Raw genomic sequence first — 15,736 nt, 5'->3', positions numbered from 1 at the left:
ACTTTCAACTTCTTGATGGTTCATTGGAGATGAGTCTCATGGACTTTTCTGCCAACGCTGGCTTCCAACCACAATCCTCAGATCTCTCCCAATCCTCAGCCTCTTAAGTAGCTAGGATTTCAGGCATGAGACACAGGCACCTGGCTAACAACTCACTGTGGCAGGAACTAGCCAGTATCCCTGAGAACTACTTAAATACAGTCCAAGGCCACACTCCCACTGATCCTGCCTCTTAAAGGGTCCACACGGCACCAGCATGTGGCTGTGGGGCCTCAAACCACTGTACTGAGGGCATCAGCTCCTGAAGTGGTTGATTCTGTGGGAAACCAGGCAGGCCTGGTTGAGGCACAAGGCCATGGTTCTTCCCACAGGATGGGGAGTTTCCTCACAACATGGCACCTGCCCCCTCCAGTTCAAGGGAACCAGAATCCATTCGCCACTGCCCGCACCATATTCTGTAGTTACCTGACCCCAGCAGAAGTGACATGGGGGCAGGGGGGGGGGGAATGAGGGCACAGGCCCACCACCCCCACCCCCTGGACCCCTGCCTGAAACCTCCTGGGCAGAGGCCCAGCAGCCCCGCACAGCTCCCGCCCTTCTGCATTCCACCTGGGCCCCCAGGGCCTCATGGGCAGCGGATGATGAGAATGACACGGGGACACGGCGTGCCGCGTGGCCTCCGCGCTCTGCTCACTGGAGCGCGAGGACAGCAGGCTTGCAAAGCTCTTATCGCAGCACGGAGCGCTGTTTCTGCTTAGCTGACAAGAGCAGGCCCGAGCAGATGGCAGCCAGGAGAGCCTAATCGTGACCAGGGCCCCACTTCCAAAACCAACCCTAGCACAGCCTGTACACTAGCAACCATGTTCATGGTGACTGTGGGGAGGGGAGATACCACGTGGCCTGGGCTAGTCCTGCTCTTCCTCTCAGCCTAGCGAGGGCCAAGATTACAGGCATGGGCCAGAGCATCCAGCCGCTAGGTATTCTCATTGCTGTATCTGTAGGTGGGTGGCCATTTGTGGGTTTGAGATCCTAACTTCCAGATAATCAATCCCAGGACCATCGTGAGCAGAACCCTCCCCCTGCTTCCTCCACCAACTCCCATCCCAGCCTCCAGAGGTGACCTCAGACCTAGCCCAACTAAGGTCTTCAGAAAGCAGAATGACACATTTTCTAGTACTATCTATGTAACCCTAGTTTGGCCTCACATTCTCAATCCTACTTCAGCTTCCTCTGTGCTCTTTGTCAAAAGCCTTGTTTGCCAAAGCTAATCTCATAATGATAAGTAATAAAAGACTTTTTGTCAGCCAGGCCCAGTGGCTCACACCTGTAATCTTAGCTACTCAGGAGGCTGAGATCTGAGGATTGCAGTTCAAAGCCAGCCCAGTCAGGCAAGTCCATGAAACTCTTTATCTCCAATAAGCCACCAGAAAACCAGAAGTGGTGCTGTAGCTCAAGTGGCAGAGATCTCATCTTGAGCTGAAGAGCTGAGGGACAGCGCTCAAGCCCCACGACCGACAAAAACAAAACAACAAAAAAAAGACCTCTTGTTCTTAAGCAGAAAATAGATTTTATTCTAGAACGTGCTTTTAAATGATGCTTTTCCAGGAGAGACATGTTCTAAAACAAAGGTTTCCCCCAGTTTTGGAATCTTCTCCAGGCCAATGCCCAGCCAGGTGCAGCTGTGGCCTGGCACTGCGGCCCACTGGTGCAGGCTGGCACAGGCCCGGGCCGAGGAATCCAGGGCTGGCGGGCCATATGCGTGCACACAGCATGTGGGCACAGTGACTGGTCATCAGAACTAAGGCCCAAGGCAGCCAGGCCCTGCGGGGACAGCTGAAGTGTCAACAGAGGGTCCAGCGCCTCCCAAGTGCCTCCCCTGCCACACAAGCACAGAACTGCCATGCGCACCTGGCAGGTGATGGCCATCCTCGAGCCCCCAGTCAGTGCCCAGTGTCCTTTGGAGGGTGCTGCCACCTCCCAGTGCCATTGGAGCCATTGCAGGGCCGCTGGCCCCGCTCCGCCGGGCACTCACAGCCCAGGCCCAGCAGCTCCAGAGGCTCAGACGAAAGACTTGGCCAGAGTCACCATGTGGTCCACCCCACACGCCACGTCCACAGGCTGGCCGGGCAGCGTCACCTGCAACAGAGAGCGCACAGCATGGTCAGCCACAGGCCCCGGCACTGCCCTGCCTGGCTCAGCCTTTCCCGCCTGGGTTAGAGGCAGGAACAGGCCCTGCCACCAGCCAAGCGGACCCCTTCCCCCGCCCTCGGGGACACAGCCCAGCTGTCACTAGGGTGGCTGGAGCCTGTGCTTCCTAGGGTTCACCGTTCTATGTCCTTGGAGATAGATACCCCAACCCGTCTTGGGCCTATCTCAACCTGTCCCCAAGAGGACATGTTCTCTGTTTTTCTTTTGTTCTTAGTTTTCTTGCTTCATTTTTTTTTTCAGACAGGGTCTATGATATATAGCCCTGGCCAGCCTCAATCCTCTTGCTTCAGCCCACCAAGGGCTGGGATTACAGATGTGTGGAACCACGCCTGGCTTTCCCTATTTATTATTATGGCTAACAGGCAATTCGATCACAATGCCACACTACAAAGGGTGAAAAAGAGCAAAGTATTAAATGTCTCTTCCTATTCCACCACCCTCTGCCCCCCGCGTAACTACAAACTAAATGCTTGAGTCCTTCCAAAGGATGGTGGTGGTTGTCTGGAATTACCACACTACAACCATGCACACGCAACAACCACACACACGCAACAACCACACACATGCAACAACCATGCACATGCAACAACCATGCACACGCAACAACCACGCACATGCAACAACCGTGCACAGGCATGGAGGGGTGCTGGGCAGATGGCCTGGCCGAACAGTGGCAGATGCTGATCGCAGCTCTGCACCTGAGCCAAGGGCTCAGGCCATTAGGGGCTGCTCCTGACCACAGAGGCAGAAGCGAGGCGCCCGTCCTTTCCTGCCTCACCAAACAGCTGGGGCAGATATCACTGAGCAAACACAGGCGATGGCGGGCAGTGAGCCCTGGCGCTCCTGCTGGCCCAGACCACAACAACGGCCGCCAGGTGGACTCCTAGCAACCTCTGCCTTGAGAGCTGTTTACCTCCCCACAGAAGCCAAGTGAGAGTACGAGTCTGAGCTGAAGCCCTAGTAACGGCATTAAAAAAAAAAAAAAAGTGGGATGTGGGGTCACGGGTTTGGTTTGTGGCTTTTTTTTGTTGAAACAAGATCTCAGTTATGTTGCCCAGGCTGCCTCAGTCTCCCAGTGAGCGCTGGGATTGTGAGCATGTAGCACCGCACCCACAACAGAGGCTCTGCACTCAAACACAACAGTTCCTGGTAACTTAAAAGAGCCAGCACAGGGCTGGGGAGGTGGCTCAGCGGGAGAGGACTTGCCTAGCACTCTTGCCTGGGTTTGATTCCTCAGTACCACATAAACAGAAAAAGCGGGAAGTGGCACTGTCAAGGACAGTGCCCTGGCCCTGAGTTCAAGTCCCAGGACTGGCAAAAAAAAAAGACCTACTACAATTGGACATCCTTTCCCCTTTAGTTCTGTAATGGGCTTCGTGTACCACACCCCAGCGCTCAGCTCTGCCTGCAGTCTGCCAGCAGGCGCATGCTTGCTCACTTGCTTTTCCCTTCTTCGGCTGCTGGGACTGAATGGGCTGTGTGTGTGCACCCCTCAGCCGCGCAGGGCCTCTGAGCCACCCCCAGGCCAGCCGGCTTTCCAGCTCGGCAGAAAGCATCCACCAGTGCGGGCTTGGCTGCGGGCTCCCTGAGGCCATGGCTGGGGTGGTGCCCGCGGCGAGGCGGGTCCTGAGCCCCAAGTCCTAGCTCACAGGGCACTGAGAAGGGCAGCCAGGGCCCACCTTACCCGCCACGGGAAGTACTGGTCGTCCAGGCGGCCGATGCCCAGGCAGCCACGCACATTCTTACCCCACACGAACAGCTCGCCTCGGTCTGCAAGGCAAGGAAGGCACTGGGAGCGAGGAGCCCTCCCGCCCTCACCCAGCCCCACCCACACAGTACAGCCAGGCCCGTGCTGCCCTCTTTCCTTAAGAGGTCCTGGGCCTTGAACTCAGGGCTTTGCAAATGCCCCGCCGCTGCCCCTCCCGAGGGCGCCGCCCCCACAGCCCCGCCCCCTCCCAGCATCCCTTCCTGTGCCCTCCCCCCCCCACTCACCAGTGATGGCCGCAAAGTGGCTGAGCCCGCACCGGAGGCGCGCCACCTGGACATCGGGGGTGAAGTCCGTGGCTCCAAAGAGCGAGGGGGGGATCATCTCGGGCAGTGCTGTCTCCACCAGCCCTGGCCCCTTCCCGAGAATGCCGTAGCCCCAGACGAAGACCTGTCCTTCCTCTGTGGGGCACAGCCAGTCAGGGGCCTAGGCCGGCCGCCTCCATGCTGCCCCCTCCCCACGCCGCCCTCTATGGCAGAGACTTGGTTGTTTTGAGTTAGGGTCCTCACTACTAGCCCAAAGTCGCCTTGAACCTACAACTGCCACCACACGAGGCTGTGGGTCTGTTTTGTTTTGCAGGGAGGGAACCAAGCGGGCTTGACCACGAGCTGGACCCAGCTCTGGACCTGGCTCTGGCCAAGTCGGCCCGGGTAGGGGCACTGGTGGCAGAACACACGCGGGGCACACACAGGCCCAGAAAAGGAACTTTAATACTTTTTTTTTTCTTTTTGTCTGTCGTGGGGCTTGAACTCTGGGCCTGGACGCTGTCCCTCAGCTTTCAACTCAAAGCTAGTGCTCTACCACTTGAGCCACAGTGCCACTTCCAGCCTTTTCTGTTTATGTGGTGCTGAGGAATCGAACCCAGGGCCTCATGCATGCAAGGCAAGCGCTCTACCACTGAGCCACCTTCCCAGCCCCCAAAACTTTAAGTGGTGGCAGGTGTTTAGGCCCAGGGCCTCGGGCTCAGCAATGCAGCAGCCCCTACTCTAGGATAGCACTACAGAGCTAAGCCCTGTCCACACTCCCACACATGTCCTCCAGTCCCACCCAGTCCTCCCCAAGCCCAGCCGGGCAACCGCCTCACCATTGAGCACAGCACAGCCGGTGCCCCCGCATGCTGCCTGCTTCACCCTGCCCACCTTCGAGAAGGGCAGGTTCCGAGGGACATTGACCTATAAAGGAAAGCGTCTTAGGTTAGAGCCAATCCTGGTCCCCACATACCCACCCACCGGTGGGGACCTCACTAGAAATCAGAGGGGACCCACTTTCCACCCGTCTAGTCCAAGAGAAAAGACATCAGCAGCCAGCCAGCTCCAGCCACACTGTGCGGAACTGAGAGCCACACTGGGGCAGCAGGTGCATAGGCAGCCAGCAGACCCCCACAAGCCAGAGCTCACCTCCTAAGGAGCCAAGATTACAGTCTGGAGGCACTGAGCCCACACTTGCTACTGGGACTCCAAGGAGAGGCCAGGAAGAGGCCGTTTTATGACAGGTGCACTTCTGCAAAACCAAGCCCGCACCTGCAATCCCAGCTACTCAGTAGACTGGACATCCACAGGATCATGGTTTTGAAACCAGCAGGCAGAAAAGTCCACAAGACTCCATCTCCAAAATATCCCCAGCAAAAAACAGGATTAGAGGCATGGCTCAAGTGGTAGAGCACTAGCCATGAAATCAAGCTGGACAAGAAGGCTTTGAGTCCAAACCCCAGTACTAGCCAAAAAGAAAAAAGAAAGAAAGAAAGAAAAATGAAAAAGAAAAGCAGCTCTTAGAATCTTCTTTGCTGGTTCCAAACCTGTGTAGATTCCGTGACAGAGGCCAGCTGCAGATACTCAGAGTTCCCCCAACCGAAGACACCTCCATCGGCAGAGACGGCCAAGCAGCAATCCCCATAGGCGGCCACCTGGACGACCTTCACCCCCGAAAGGTCTCCACCAAGCCTGCAGGGGGCACTAGTGGTGTTGTAGTGACCCAGGCCTGCCACCACCAGAGACATGGATTTCAGTGACTTTCTCTTTGCTCACTGACCTAGGACCAGGCTGGTGGCCAGTGCTGGACAGTGATAGCAAACCACTCCCCTGCCGGCCCAGCTGCCCAAGGTCACATGACTCCTCAGAAGGGAACAGGACCAACTTAACTGACTGCAAAGTTTTAGAAAACCTTTCAAGATGAAATAGTACTATACAACAGACCTTTTTTTTTAGTCAGTCCTGGGGCCTGAACTCTGGGCCTGGGCGCTGTCCCTCAGCTCTTCAGCTCAAGGCTAGCGCTCTACCAGTTGAGCCACAGAGCCGCTTCCAGCTTTTTCTGTTTATGTGGTGCTGAGGAATCGAACCCAAGGGCCTCATTCATACAAGCACTCTATCACTGAGCCACCTTCCCAGCCCCCACAACGGACCTTTCTGACTATGCACAAATTAAAAGCTACTGCTCTTGTCTTTGGGGGTTTGGTGGCACTGTTGGGGGGGAACCCAGGCCCTTCCCATGCCTGCCGATCACCCAGACCAACAGCAATCCTACTGTGTCACTGATGGGGCTTGTGGAACACAAGGAAGCAGGCATGCCGGCATGCCCCTGAGGCCCAGCTCCTCAGGACACGAGGAGGAAGGCCTGACCTGTGTCCCCAGGCCCTGGGCCGCCCCAGGCAGGCAATGGGCCTTTACCTGTCTGCCCGTCGGCGCCCCATCCGCAGGAGTAGACTTCTCCTTTGTCCGTGAGGAAGAGGCTGTGGTCCTGACCGCATGCGACCTGCCAGACAGACGGGGCCTGCTGAGATGAAGTTCCAGCCAGCCCCAGCCCACTCCTCAGAGCCCCAGCAGCAGGGCGAGAGCAGCCAGCACCATGCCAGTCCCTCACCATCAACAGTGCTACTGGAGCTCAGGCCTATTTATCCCAGCTACTCAGGAAGCTGAGATCTGAGGATCACAGTGCAAAGCCAGCCTACACAGTAAAACCGGTGAGACGCTATTTCTGATTAACCAGTAAAAAGCTGGAAGTAGAGCTGTGGCTCAAGTGACAGAGGAAGCCTTGTGCAAAAGAGGAACACAGAACTAAGACATTGCCCAGGCCCTGAACTCAAACACCATTACTGACAAGAGAGAGACAGACAGAGACAGACAGACAGACCCAGGAGCCCCTCACCACCCATGCTCAGCTGTCTTCTGGGACCTTCCCACTGGGTCTTGGAAGCAGATCAGCCTCCAGCCAGCAGCACCCGCCCCTCTGCCATCAAACCCTTCCAGTCACCATGCCTGGCCTCAGGAAAGCCGTTGCCTCTTCAAGGAGGCACTCCCTCCCACTCCCAGCAACTCCAAGACCCCCAACGGTGTTCCATGAGGTACTGTAGGCACTCACTGTGTGTATTTCACACAGTACCTACTGTGTGCTAGGCACAGCCCTGTGCTCAGGAATGAAGCACCAGCCTGGATCACACATCCTGCCAAGTTGCAGGTGGCTTTGCTGCCGGGCGCCTCCTGCCCACCCCACTCCTTCCGGTCCTAGCCAACTCTGGAGTCACAGGAAGGGAAATAACTTGCAGCCTATTACAGGCAAATCACTAACTTCTACACTAAATGAGTTCAGGAACTTCCCTGCCCAACTTCCCATTACCCCACACGGCTTCAGGTCCTGTAAAAGCTCCCCTCGGACAGGAAGGTGCGCTTAGCATCCAGCTCTTACCTGGACCACTTGGCCGTCAAAGTCCTGCATCCGATGCACTCGGTGACTCTCCCTGCACGCCACATAGAACAGGGAAGAGACAAAAGCCAGTGAGGAGCCTGGTGCAGGGGCGCACACTTGGATTCCTAGCTATTCATGAGGCTGAGCTCTGAGGATCACAGCTGGAGGCCAGTCTGGTCAGGAAAGTCCATGAGACTCATCTCCAATTAACTACCAAAAAGCCAGAAGTGGGGCTGTGGCTCAAGTGGTAGAGTGCTAAAAAAGCAAAAATGCTCAAGGACAGCTGCCAAGCCCTAAGTTCAAGCCCCAGGACCAGCACAAAAAAGCAAATTCCAGCTTTTGTGCCAGTACCATGGCTTGCACTCTACCATCTGAGCCAGTCTACTCTTTCCCATCTGCTTTTTGCTAGTTATTTTGAAAATGGAGTCTAGCAACTTCGACTCAAAGTGACCTTGAGCCACAATCTTCAGATCTCAGCTCCTGAATAGCTAGGATTAGTCATGAATGAATGAGCCATGGCGCCTGACCCAACAATGATTTTTTTTCCCCCTGGTTGTGAGGCTTGAACTCTGGGCCTGGGCGCTGTCCCTGCGCTCTTCAGCTCAAGCCGAGCGCTCTACCGCTTGAGCACCATCGCCACTTCCAGTTTTCTAGTGAGTTATTATGAGATAAAAGTCTCGTTGACTTTCCTGCTCAGGCTGGCTTTGCACTGTGATCCTCAGATCTCAGCCTCCTGAGTAGCTAGGAAAACAGGTGACAGCCACCGGCACCTGGCTAACAATAATTCTTATAAACAATTTAGGAGACCAGAATGTAAGGAACTAGGATTTTTTTTTTTTTTTTTGCCAGTCCTGGGGCTTGATCTCAGGGCCTGGGCACTATCTCTGAGCTTCTTTGGCTCAAGGCTAGTTCCCTACCACTTGAGCCACAGAGCTTCTTCTGGCTTTTTGTGTTTATGTGGTGCTGAGCCCAGGGCTTCATGAATGCAAGCACTCTACCACTAAGCCACATTCCCAGCACAGAAATTTTTGTCAGTCATGGAGCTTGAATTCTGGGCCTGGGCACTGTCCCTCAAGCTCTTCAGCTCAAGTCTAGCGCTTTACCACGTGACCCCCCAGGGCCACTTCCAGTTTTCCTGGTTGTTTGTGGAGATAAAGAGTCTCATGGACATGTGAAGGGTAAACCAAAGGAGGAGGCTGCAATGCTTGGTAAGAAATGTACGCATTATCCTGCCCATGTAATTGTAACCCCTCTGTACAGTATGTTCACAAATAAAATTAAATTAAATTAAAAAAAAAAAGAGTCTCATGGACTTTACTGCCTGGGCTGGCTCTGAACCACGATTCTCAGATCTCAGGCTCTTGAATAGCTAGGACCTGGCTAAAAACTTGATTTTATTACTATCATTTTGCATTTTATTTCATTGTATTTTGTTGTTCTGAGGAAGGCTCTTGCAGGCAGCCTGGTTGTCTTGGATCTTAGAGGGGTTTTAAACTCCAAAATGAAAAGACAGACATGAAGCAAAGTTGTGTTTGTGGCCTTTTTTTTTAAGTTACTCAAATTGGAAAAGAAAAATTTTAAATTAATACCCATCCTCAACAGCTTGGCCTCCAGTCCACCCAGCTCACACTCGGGGCTCACCATGGGAGCAGCCCAGGGGCTGCAGGCTTGTCTCCAGAGTGAGGGCCGGGAAACCTGGCCTGCGGGCCCGCGCAGCTCACCTGTACACCTCGTTCTCCACCACCTGGCGTCCACACTGCCCATACGCGTTGTTGCCCATGCTGAAGACTGTGGAGCAGACCAGGGTACGTTAGCTCTGTGGACCCTGGGGCCCAGTCAAGGCTGCGCCCCAGCTTTCTCTCCCTGCACTGGGTCTCCAAGGGCACCATAGTGTCAAGTGCTGCTCCTGAGCCCCCCAACCCCAAGGGCAGCACCGGCTCCCCGGGCCTATCAGGGACCCCACTCAGAGGCCAGCACCCACTTCCCTGCCACCTCTGGATGTCCACCATCATCCTGCTAGCCCCAACTCCACCATGGTCCTCCAAATACCCCGGGACCCCCAAAACAGCCCCACAACTCCCACACTCACCACCTTCCTGGTCCGTGAGCACCAGGGCGTGGGCCCGGCCGCAAGCCACTTGCAGCACGCGCGTGTCCTGTGGTCTGTCCAGAGGCAGCGGCACCGGCGACGGCTCCAGAATATAGTCATAACCCCGGCCTGGCAGAAGCGGTGCTCAGCACGGGAGCCAGGCCCAGCCCAGCCCGCCAGCGGCTCTCTGGGTTTTGACTTTCTGGTCCCTTGTTCTCTTGCTAGCCTCTCTCACTGAACAGGGCTGGTTTGGGTACCATTCCCACATGTGCCGTGACAGAGTGGGTGGAATCTGCCCACCCCCACTGCGGTGTTCAGCGGGGCTCCTCGGGTCATTTCCACACACACAGAAGATAATGTACCTCCATAAGAGCCCCTTTACCCCGCAATCAGATCCCCTGTCACCCCATCCTGCCCCGGGCCGCTCCCCACATGCCACAATCACACCACACAGGATACATCTCACAGTATTTTTTTGGGGGGGGGTCCGGTTGTGGGGCCTGAACTCTGGGTCTGGGCGCTGTCCCTCAGCTCTTCAGCTCAAGGCTAGCGCTCTACCACTTGAGCCACAGCGCCACTTCCGGCTTTTTTCTTTTTGCTTATGTGGTGCTGAGGAATCGAACCCAGGGCCTCAGGCATGCAAGGCAAGCGCTCTACCACTGAGCCACCTTCCCAGGCCACACAGTATTTTTTAAGTATATTTTAAATTACATATTTTTTCCCTTTATGCCAAGATGAGAACTTGAACTCAGGACCTCGCATTCTGGATTCTTTCCTGCTCATGGCTGGCATTCTACCACTTAAGTCACACCTGGGTTTTCTGCCTGAGATGGGTTCAAACCACAATCCTCTAGATCTTAGCCTCCTAAGTAGCTAGGATGACAGGCATGAGCCACGGGCGCTGGCAAGCATGCACACATGCACACAGCACACACCTGCACACTTTAGGTCTAGATTCCATGTATGAGGGGAAAAACAGGCTCCTGCCTAGCATACACAGGGCTCCATGCCCAGCTGGGATTACAGCTGTGTGCTACCACACAGGGCTGGAAGCGGGCAGCCACTGGGAATGGGTCCTTCAGCCACCTGGGTAACCACGCTCAGTCTCCAGCAGAAGGGTGGGCATTGCTATTTGCTCCTGGGTGAAGATGTTCCTGTTACCTCCCAGAGTCCTTAGTGAGAGTTCAACTGGAGTCTAGAAAACACTAATGGATTCCTTATCATGGTCACAAATCACCTGGGCTACTTGGGAGACTAAGGACAGAAGAGGCTCTGTCTAAGGCCAGCAGGGCAGAAAAGTCCACAAGACCTCAACTTGATGGAAGAAGCTGGGTGACACAGCACACTCCTGTCATCCCGGCTATAGTGGGAGAATAAAAAAATAAAAAGGAAAAAAAAATAGGAGGATTGTGGTCCAGGCACATATCTGGGCCAAGAAGCCAGACCGTATCTCAAAAAGGGTAACCAGAGCAAAAGGAGGGTTGGTGGTGTGTCTCCATGATACAGCACCAGCCCTGCAAGCCTGAGGCCCTGAGTTCCAATCCCCCCACCTCCTGTCACGCCAACTCCGTTTACTTGCTGTCAGGGGCACAAGGTGCCTTGCTCACTTTGGTCTCTCCGGCTCCTGTGGAAGCCAAGCTGGGAATCCTTGTTGAGGCCCATGCCCCAGACCTTGGTGACGTCTTTGGTCCGAGAGGCTAGCAGCGTGAACCCGTAGCCACAGGCCGCCGAAGAGATCTGAAACCAAGACCCGAGGAAGCATGAATTGGCTGGCGACGTTCACTTCCCCCAGGAGAAAGGCAGGCGCTGCCCAGGTGCACATGAGCAGCAGCACCCACCGCACCCAGCACAGCATCAGCCACCCTGAGCACTCCTGCTCAGCCCTGGGGCCCTCCCCCCCCCAGCCCACCCAGACAGCCCCACACATCTTGGCCAGACCTGCCGGCTGTGTGGCCTGCTGATGGCTCTGCTTCACAGAGGGGTAGGGAGGGTAAAACATAGTCAGTTCATCTGGGCTTGGAGAGTGAGGAAGCTGAACACCACCCACCCCCCAAGTCAGTTGTTTCATAATGCCCAAGGGCTGCCACAGCGCCATGCTGCACAGCCACCTTCTCACATCACCACCACGAAGACCAAAAAGTGTCCCAGCTCCTGATTTTCTACAAGGGCTCTGCTGGGCGTTTCACACGCTGTGTCCAGTCCTCACCACACTGCTGGGACAGGGCAGAGGGGACCCTTCCCACACCACCAGTGAGCAGTCCTCGGGCAGCCTGAGGCGGTCCTGGTTTATACCTGACATCCCAAGGTTCACTCTCAGACAAACTAAATGACGAGGGCTGGTCATCCCAGTAGCCCTCCCCGCCAAAGTCTCAGCAGCTAGTGATTTATCAGAGGCCTGTGTAGTCTCTCAGAGACCCCATGAACCGAACCACTTGAGTAAAAAAGCTGAAGTCAGTGCTCAGGCCCTGAGTTCCAGATCCAGCCCTCCCTCTTCCTCCCCTCTTCTGCAAGATGAGCCCACTTCCTCTCCGGTCTTTCCTCCAGCGTTGCAGCCCACCCACATTGCCCCTTCCCTAACGCCAGAACTTGTCTTCAGAAAGACCTGAGTTCAAACCTTGGGCCTTGCCTCTGCGTCCCTCCCTTTTCTCCTCTACAACTGGAGGTGAGCACCACTGACTGAAAGGCTGCTGGCCCAAACGCCTGGCACGTCGCTGTCACCCCATAAACAGCGAGCTCCCCGCCTCCGACTGAGTCCCCCACGCCCCTCCATCCTCCGCTTCTTGGGAGGAGCGCGCGTGCGCAATGAGACGGAGGCGGCGCGGTGGGAGGGGGTGGAGGCGCACGCGCGGTGGGGACTGGGGGGGAGCGGAGCGCGGGCGCACCTGGGACTCCAGCTCCAGGCGGTAGGGCACGGGCTGGATCCTGCGGCGCGGCCGGGGGGCGCCGCGCGGCGCGGGCCGGGAGCTCGGCTGCACGAAGCTGGGGACGCCCAGCGCCCCCGAGAAGCTGAAGCCCCACACGAAGACGCGGTCGGCGCGGGCCGCGCGCTCGCCCACGTACTGCAGCACGGGCGCGTCCGCCTCGGCCTCCGCCGCCTGCCGCCGGCTTCGCGACCGCCCGGCCGGCGTCCAGTGCCCGCGCGCCAACCCCGGCCGCGCCAGCCCCGGCCGCGCCAGCCGAGCCCCCGCCGCCAGCGCCATCCTCAGCTGCACGCCTCAGCCGACCCTGGGTGCCGCCATCTCTGCGTAACCTTTGACCTCACGTCCTGCCGGAAGCGCCCATGGTAGCAGCCATCTTTACTGAGGGCTGAGGGCAAAGCGCCCGGGGAGCCTGCGCGGCCGCCGTCCGCCATAGCGCCCGGAGCCGAGGCCGCCGTGTGCCGCCTCCCTCTCTGGTCGCACCCCTAAAATGTAAAGTGAGGCGGTGGGGTCGTCCGGCCAGCAATCCCAGCAACTCCGGAGGCTGAGCACTGAGACGCCTATCGACAGTTGACGCCCGGAAAAGCCAGGACTGTTGCTGTGGCTCAAGCGGTAGAGCCCCAGACTTCGGAGAAAAAGCTCAGGAAGCCGTGCTCGGGATCCGAGTTCACACCTCAGGACTTATCAGAATAAACTTATCAAAGTTTAAAAATGAGCCGGGCGCTGGTGGCTCACGTCTGTCATCCTAGCTACTCAGGAGGCTGAGATCTGAGGATCGCGGTTCAAAGCCAGCCCGGGCAGGAAAGACCGTGAGACTCCTATCTCCAATAAACCACCAGAAAACCGGAAGTGTTGCTGTGGCTCAAGTGGTAGAGCGCTCGCCTAGAGCTGAGGGACAGCGCCCAGGCCCAGAGTTCAAGCCCCACGACCGACCAAAAAAAAAATTAGAAATGAATAGCCTGAAGCCCTGGTTCGACGTCTCAGCACCTCGCAAACAGAAAAGGCTGGAGGTGGAGCTGTGGCTCAAGTGGTAGAGAGCTAGCCTTGAGCAAAAGCAGCTCAGGGACAGCGCCCGGCCCTGAGTTCAAGCCCCAGGACTAGCAAACAAACCAAAAAAAATGGCGCTAGGTGAGCCCACCTGGTAGGCAAGGCTTCGCCTTTATTTTGGACACAGCGGGCCTGAACGTGCTTTTCTGGAAAGCCTCGGCCCGAGCCGTGGCGGCTCTGGCCACTGGGCGGCAGTGTCTACCCGGCGTTCGCCTGTTCTCTGAGAGGGAGCTGGAGCTGGGTGTGGCTCCGCCCGGCTCACAGAGCGACTTCCCCATTTTGCACATCAGGATCGGCTTTACAGACAGATTTCTGTTGGCAAAGGCTGTTTTTTTGTTCATTTTGGAAAAGATGGTCCCACAGCAAAATAGAAGCCAAGCCAATGTCGGCTAACGTCCACCCCCCTCCATAAGACAGCCTGTACTGCACTTGGACTGTAAACAGGACTTTCTTTTTGGTCGGTCCTGGGGCTTGAACTCAGGGCGTGGGCCTGTCCCTGAGCTTTTATCACTTAAGGCTAGCGCCCTACCACTTTGAGCCACAGCTCCACTTTCACTTTCCTGGTGGTTAACTGCAGATGATAGTCTCAGGAACCTTCCTGCACGGAGCTGGCTTGGAACTGTGAGCCTCAGATCTCAGCCTCCTGAGTAGCTAGGACTACAGGCGTGAGCCACTAAGCCCCTGCTCAGGACTACTTTATTTTTACCTTTTTTTTCTTTTTTGCAATGGAGTTTCTTTATGTTTTCCCCATTGTTACATTTTTGCCTGTTGGTCTCAAATTCCTGGACTACATGCTCTACAGAACACGCCAACGTGTTTGGCTGGCTTCAATAATTTGAAGTCGACTTTTTTACTTTGGTTAGCCCACGTTTCCATTTTTATCAATAACTTATTTATATGACTAACTGCATTCACTTGGTTAAAAAGAATTATCTAACATTACACAGGGTGCAAGTGGCTCGCACCTTTGTGATAGCTGGGGGAGGAGGAAGGGGGTAGTCAGGAGGATCCCAGTTCCAGACCAGTACAGGGGCAGAAAGTTTGAGAGCCCACTCAACAGAAAAAGCAGGGTGCAGTGATACTCACCTGTCACCCCAATTACACTGGGGGGCAGAAATGAGAGGATCACAAGCTCTGCCCCCCACCACCCCACCAATGCAAACCCAGCTGGAGCAGGAAAGTGCAAGAGACTCTTATCTCCAATTAAGCAGCAAAGAGCTGGAAGTGGAGGTGTGGCGCAAATGGTAAGAGTGCCAGCCTTGGGTAAAAAAGCCAAGGGGAGTATGAGGCCCTGGTTCAAGGATCACTACCAGGACAAAAAAAAAAATGCGATCGAGAATACATGATAAATTTGCGAGTCAATTTCTGGAAGCTGTTCCTCCCGTTTATTGTTGTGCTAATACAAGGTTTCAGCTGCTGAGAATATGCTAATTCTATCAAACATCACTGCTTCAGCTCTTCTTTTCTCAAAATTGACTCTGCTATTCATAACATTTACTTCCTGATAAATTTAAAAATCATCTTGTCAAGTGGCATAAAAACATCCCACCGGATAGGAGATGAGCTGCGTTCAATTCAGGAGGTAATGAGAGAGACTGACTGGGAGACACCACGTCGGGGCTGATTCGCAACCCTGAATGCAGGCGCCACGGTGACTGCGGGCCTCGGCCACGCACCTCTGCCGGGAGAGAAACGCCAACACTCAGGACATCTTCCAGCGCGCATGCGCCAAGTATCCCAGGCACGAATCTGAGCAAAACTCAGAATCGTGAGCCACAATACATCCTCCACATACACCGGCCTCTATCCTAAAAATGTACTCCCAGCCGCGCAGGAGGCTGCAGCTCCAAAGCCGCCCCAGCAGGAACTGACCCAGAACCCAGCTCTAAAATAACCCGCAAAAACTCGGTCGGGTCCGGAGAGAGGCTGGAGAGGCAGAGCACGCGATGCAAGCAAGCAGGCGCCCGCGCCGTCCGCAGGGCCCGCTGGGCCGGGCGAGGGCGGCGCGAGGCGAGGGTGGTGACGTCAGCG

General features: G+C 55.8%; 1 protein-coding gene across 1 annotated transcript; it reads right to left on the bottom strand.

Moving 5' to 3' along the window:
• Positions 1-1,696: 1,696 nt before the first annotated feature.
• Wbscr16 (Williams-Beuren syndrome chromosome region 16) lies at positions 1,697-12,992 on the bottom strand. Its single transcript, XM_013033186.1, has 11 exons — positions 12,623-12,992; positions 11,348-11,477; positions 9,741-9,869; positions 9,373-9,439; positions 7,652-7,703; positions 6,637-6,721; positions 5,769-5,950; positions 5,058-5,145; positions 4,201-4,374; positions 3,893-3,978; positions 1,697-2,136 (listed from the first exon to the last, which is right to left on the bottom strand). Exons 1-11 carry the CDS (start codon positions 12,938-12,940, stop codon positions 2,059-2,061), a joined length of 1,389 nt encoding a protein of 462 aa, XP_012888640.1. The 5' UTR covers positions 12,941-12,992; the 3' UTR covers positions 1,697-2,058.
• Between the last annotated feature and the right edge of the window lie 2,744 nt (positions 12,993-15,736).

Source organism: Dipodomys ordii, unplaced genomic scaffold, assembly GCF_000151885.1.
Source record: "Dipodomys ordii isolate 6190 unplaced genomic scaffold, Dord_2.0 Scaffold164, whole genome shotgun sequence".
NCBI lineage: Eukaryota > Metazoa > Chordata > Mammalia > Rodentia > Heteromyidae > Dipodomys > Dipodomys ordii.
Note: the sequence above shows the minus strand (reverse complement) of the source record. Positions and strands in the feature narration are given on the sequence as shown.